The sequence below is a fragment of the Gobius niger genome (assembly GCF_951799975.1).
Source record: "Gobius niger genome assembly, chromosome: 6".
Lineage (NCBI taxonomy): Eukaryota > Metazoa > Chordata > Actinopteri > Gobiiformes > Gobiidae > Gobius > Gobius niger.
In genome coordinates, this window is record NC_136857.1 from 33,014,796 (window position 1) to 33,020,795 (window position 6,000).

The window sequence follows — 6,000 nt, forward strand, 5'->3', positions numbered from 1 at the left end:
TCAGATCAGCAAAGGGAGGGACTTTAGACAAAATATACTAATTTAATATTACTTATCTGAAGTTACAATATCAGGCCCAGGCGTTCAATTATCTATTACATTTGTAAAACGTTCAAACATACTGACTTTCACTCTGAGACTGAAAATGAGTTTAAATGCTCAGAAATACGATTTTTATTTTAAATAAAACAAAAGGCAAAATGATTGCACTGACCTGTTCCGTCTTTCAGCAAAACGACGGGCAGTTCACGGTGATCCAGCTGGTGGGCATGCTGCGGGGCATCTCTGCAGGGATGAAGTACCTGTGTGAGATGAACTACGTGCACCGGGACCTGGCCGCGCGCAACATCCTGGTCAACTCCAACCTGGTCTGCAAGGTGTCCGACTTCGGCCTGTCCCGCTTTGTGGAGGACGATACCTCTGACCCCACCTACACAAGCGCCCTGGTGGGTGTTCAAAAGAGCGTAGAAGGAGAGAGTGGAGCTTTAGGGGAATATTACTCTCCCTGTTATAAGTAGTTTTGATGCTGTTTTGCAGGGAGGGAAGATCCCGATCCGATGGACAGCCCCAGAGGCCATCCAGTACAGGAAGTTCACTTCGTCCAGTGACTGCTGGAGCTACGGCATCGTCATGTGGGAGGTCATGTCCTACGGAGAGAGGCCCTACTGGGACATGAGCAATCAGGATGTGAGTATTTCATAGAAGAGCTGGAGTGGTGCTCTTAAGGCAAGACACGTATTCCCTTAACATCTTAGTTTTCATGTCAGGGTTAAAGTAGAGCAATCTCAGCCTATCCTATGCTTATTTTATGTCACCTTGTCGCTAGTGAGACAGAGATTTCCAAAAAATCACAACAATATGTCAGCGCTCCCTTGTCTTCCCCACGCTTATTCTTGCAAAAATATACATTTGGTATTCACACATAGCATATAAGGCGAGGATGTTTTCATTTCACTCTTGCATCTCCACTTTAGGAGCTCCTACAGACTCCAAACTTTCTAGTTTTATTTATTTATTTTCAGAAAGATTTTTAACAACCAACACTGCAAAAAACAAGGCGGGCACTTTCGTTTCTATTCCCCTTAATAATCCAATCATGTTGCGCTGGTTCGCTCATAAAGTTAACTAATTTACTTAGTTTACTTTACTCCCTTGATTTACAGAGATGGGCTGTTCCATCTTGTCAAACAGGGAAACACGGGGACAGGAGCACATCAGCGCTGCCGTGCCTCGAGCAGAGGCGCGATTTGAAGTTGTTGAGCATCTAAACTGTATTTTCAGCACATGTTGGCTTAGTAGGGCAAATATCTAAGAACAATAAACAAAATAATAGTTATTTTTTGGGAGAAAAAAAACTGGTCATGAGAAGTTCACAGGGCAAAGGGGCAGGTGCTTGAACACCATCTATCTGTGCACGTCCCTGGCATAACTTCTTTCATGTTATTACAGTGTTTAGAGCTTTCCCTGTCCTTTCCCTGTTAGACCATTCCTTTGTAGAAAGACAGTAATTTCCCCCTGTGCCTCTGTAGGTGATCAATGCCATAGAGCAGGACTACAGGTTACCGCCTCCTATGGACTGTCCCAGTGCATTACACCAGCTGATGCTGGACTGTTGGCAGAAAGACCGCAACAACCGGCCCAAGTTCAGCCAGATCGTCAACACACTGGATAAGATGATCCGTAACCCCGGCACCCTGAAGGCCATGACGCCACTGTCCTCCAGGTACATGCCACATAACCACCACCTCCCAGTGCAGAGCAAGATTTGGACAGGATTTTGTTTTAACTGTTCTGATCTGGGGTTTCTGCAGTCGGTCATGTCTACATTTAGCAACACTATAATCCATCTGTTTTAAAGCAGAACTAAGTAACTTGTTTACCTTAATCAGTCCTTCCCGTAGTCCCTCTGGGGGTAATATAAGTGTTAATGGGATGATTGTGGGGTCTTTCATCTCCCCTGGTGTCTCTGGCCAGAAAACCACAATTGCAACTTCGCAGCCTCCGGGTAGGAGCCACCAATCCACATTAATGGAATCACGAAGAAGCTAACAGGCTAACGGGTAAAGCTAACTGCGGGCTAGCGCCACTTAAATAGTATTTACAGCCAAGTTTGAGTGAAAAAATGTTATCTTCATTGTGTAATTGGATGTACAATATCCCTCTGTCCCTTTGTCTTTTCTGTCAGCGTAGCATTCACTCTTACGGACAATTAATGAGTAAAAAACTGCAACATGCTACGACACCTGCAGTGGCGCTTATGGCCTCTATTTACTTAGTACTCCTTTGATCTATCTATATCTATCCATCTATCTGTTTATCAATCTACATTATTTCTCTCTGACAGTGTCTTTATCGCTCTCTCTTTTTTGTCTCTCTCTCTCTGTCTTTCATCCCTCTCTCTTGATGTCTTTCATTCCTCTCTATTGTGTCTGTATCACTCTCTCTCAATGTCTTTCTATTCCTCTTTCTCGATGTCTTTCTATCCATCTCTTGATGTCTTTCTATCCATCTCTTGATGTCTTTCTATCCATCTCTTGATGTCTTTCTATCCCTCTTTGTCAATGTCTTTAAATCCCTGTCTGTTTCTGTCCCTGAGTGTCTCTCCCTCTCACTAAAATCTGACATTCTGTCCCATCTTCTCTAGTGTCCACCTCTCGATGTCTTTCTCTCTCTCTCTCTCTCTCTCTGAATGTCTTTCTATCCCTCTCACTCAATGTCTTTCTATCGCTCTCTCTCGATATCTTTCTATCTCTCTCTTGATGTCTTTCTATCCCTCTCTGTTTCTGTCTATCAGTGGTTTCTCTCTCTCTCTGAAATCTGACGTTCTGTCCCCCCTTCTCTAGTGTCCATCTCTCGATGTCTTCCAGTCTCTCTCTCCCCCCTCTCTCTCTCTCTCTCTCTATCGATGTCTCTCTCGATGTCTCTCTCTCTCTCTCGACTCTCGATGTTTATCTCTCTCTCCCTCTCTCTCTTGATGTATCTCTCGGTCTCTCTCTCTCTTTCTCTCAATGTCTTTCTCTCTCTCTCTCTCGATCGATGTCTTTCTCTCGATATTTTTCTCTCGATGTCGTTCTCTCTCTCTCGATGTCTTTCTCTCGATATCTTTCTCTCGATGTCGTTCTTTCTCTCGATATTTTTCTCTCGATGTCGTTCTCTCTCTCGATGTCTTTCTCTCGATATCTTTCTCTCGATGTCGTTCTTTCTCTCGATGTCTTTCTCTCTCTCAATGTCTTTCTCTCTCTCTCTCTGGACCATGAGCGTTTGGTTTTCCTGCAGCTTTCACGGCTTGGATCGGAGCACTGCATGCAGGGGCTACGGTGCTGCTCAGGGTGGGGGGAGGGCTGAGGCCTCTTTCTCAATGTCTCTCTCTCTCTCGATGTCTCTCAATTTCTCTATGTCTGACTCGATGTCTCTCTCTCTCTCTCTCTCTCTCTCTCTCTCTCTCTCTCTCTCTCTCTCTCGATGTCTCTCTATCCCTCTTCCTCAATGTCTTTCTATCCCTCTCTGTCTGTCAGGGTCTTTCTATCCCTCTCTGTCTCTGTCTGTCAGGGTCATTCTATCCATCTCTGTCTCTGTCTGTCAGGGTCCTTCTATCTCTCTGAAATCTGAAATCTGACACTCTGTGCCCCCTTCTCTAGTGTCCATCTCCCCCTGCTGGACCGCTCCACTCCAGACTTCTCCTCCTTCACCTCTGTGGACGAGTGGTTGGACGCCATCAAGATGGGCCAGTACAAGGAGAGCTTCGCCAATGAGGGCTTCAACTGTTTCAACACAGTTTCACAAATGACCGCGGAGTAGGTCCCTTTTACACTTACTTAATTACACTTTCAGCAACCCTACAGATTGAGCCCCCCCCTTCCTTCCTCCCTACTTTAGGGTCATTCTTCTTGAGTTACTGAGGGCAGTGGTGAAGGTACAGAATAAGCCATACAAATTCCTGACCTCGTCTGATCTCGGAAGTTACTTGAGCCGGGTTAGTGAGTGGTTGGAGGCAGTCAAAGGGACAGATGGCGCAGACTGGCAGATCGATATAGTGTTTCAGAAGTAATGCTAATAATTGCATACCTGTCAAGTTTGGATTTGAAAATATGGGACATTTTCAAGCTCCCGCTATGAGCCATCTCACCAGCCCAACAAAGCTCCAAGACGAGTAAAAATATGATAGTTTCCCGGCCAAAACAGCACAGTTATGTCATTGTAAAGTGACTATTGTAAGTACAGTGTTTGAGCCTTATTATTATATGTTTGTTGAGGTTAGTGTGGTTATGTGTTGGAGGTAATGTTCTTGTGCTCTCTCACAGGGACATCCTCCGAGTGGGCGTAACGCTGGCGGGACATCAGAAGAAGATCCTCAACAGCATTCAGGCCATGAGAGCTCAGATGAACCAGATCACCTCAGTGGAGGTGTGATCTCCCCCAGGGGGCGCCCTCAGCCCCTCACTCTGTTTGGAGATATGGACTCTGTCAGACTGAGCTGACTGTGGAACACTGTGACAAAGCGGACACGGGCTCAGAGTTAGATCTGTGATTACTGTAGCTTTGGCAGACATTTTTGTAACGATGACAACAAAACGTGCTGTGGTCTTTCCCTCGCCTCTGTAAGTGCACTATGGGCCTTTCCTCTGGGCGCTGCTGCACGTACTGGGTCAGTACAGATTAGCACAGGTAGGCCCAAAACATATTTGTGTCTAGGACAGGTGCCATACAGCGTCACACAAGTGGGGAATATCTCAGTTATTTATAATATTTGTCATAATTTAGTTAACCGGATTATTATGCTTTGTTTTGGTTCTCAAAGGGAGACTAGGCACATTGATAAGGTGGCATCTAAAATTTGGAAATTATCTTTATTTCACTTATAGTATAGTAGTATAGCAACACGTCATACAAGGGGGTGTGGCCTAGCCGAGGGGGACAAAAACCTCTCAAAGGAATCACAATTGTTCCCTCTTTTTAGTCGTTTTCTGGTTGACTATAAACATATTCATCACACACAAATAAAGTCAGGTCAAAATAGGATACATTTGGATGATTTTTCAAAGCAAATTGTTCAGTAGAAGATGAAAACGGCACTCATTGCTAATGTTAGCATATGTAGCATGAAGCTAATGTTAGTTTCCTGGTTAGCATTATCCGTTTTTTAAGTTTTTACGAGCTGTTGAAGCGCTTTGCTCCGCTCTATGTCTTTATCTTTATGTAGTAGAGCTAGTGAGCTACTTTTAACAAAACAAAGAGCTATATGACTAAGGTGGAGTTCACCCTGGTGTTTTTGAACACATTTCAAGAAAAACTTTTGAAACTCTACAGTAATTCCATAAATGTTGCGTTCAGCATGTTCAGAATAAAAAGAGAATGTAGCCAAAACATGACTCCTCAAGCGTACATGCAACTAAAGCCTTTTTGGAAAGGGCTGGAGAGCGACTGGTTGGAGATCCCTGTTCTACACTGATTACACAATCATATATGTTGACAACATTACGAATGACAAAGGTTTCCATTACCCACAAATGTTAGTTCTGCACTGCATATAATAAAAAAGGTGGAGCCCCAACCTATCAGCAAGTGTGTATATCTATAGAGCATTGTGAGGTGGAAGTGCTCCGTACTGACTGACCCGTGTCCATGTGCCCAGGTGGAAACGTGCCTTCTGTCGTCCCTTCATCACTGGGTGACCCCCAACACACACACACTTTGACCCGTGTCACTGAATCCCAGAACTGTATGGGCCCTGTTTTTATGCACACATGATTTGGTGCAGGGGGTACATGTTGGTGTTTTCATGTTTACTTCAGGTAGCTACATCCGCAGTAACAACTTTCATAAACGCGCTGATTTGGGATCGCATTTTGGGACGCAGCGAGAGCCAGCTGTTTGAGTACTGGCTCTCAATGGAGCAAGATCTTGGGCATCCATCTTGCCTTTGTATGAATGTGTTTGGTGGTAGTCCTGTTGGTGCAGTCTGTCACAGAGCTTTAACTACTGGAGACAGCACTAGGACTT

The 6,000-nt window shown here is 44.6% G+C and overlaps 1 protein-coding gene across 2 annotated transcripts in view; it reads left to right on the forward strand.

Moving 5' to 3' along the window:
• The window catches only part of LOC306964103 (ephrin type-B receptor 2-like), a 45,606-nt gene extending 40,755 nt beyond the window's left edge, over window positions 1-4,851 (forward strand). For both annotated transcript variants that reach the window (XM_079558000.1, XM_079557999.1), the window contains exons 13-17: window positions 231-446; window positions 538-687; window positions 1,530-1,723; window positions 3,639-3,794; window positions 4,302-4,851. In XM_079558000.1, the coding sequence (XP_079414126.1) occupies window positions 231-446; window positions 538-687; window positions 1,530-1,723; window positions 3,639-3,794; window positions 4,302-4,410 (825 nt within the window). In that variant the 3' untranslated portion in view covers window positions 4,411-4,851. The remainder of the gene's footprint in view (window positions 1-230; window positions 447-537; window positions 688-1,529; window positions 1,724-3,638; window positions 3,795-4,301) is intronic.
• The last annotated feature ends 1,149 nt before the right edge of the window (window positions 4,852-6,000 follow it).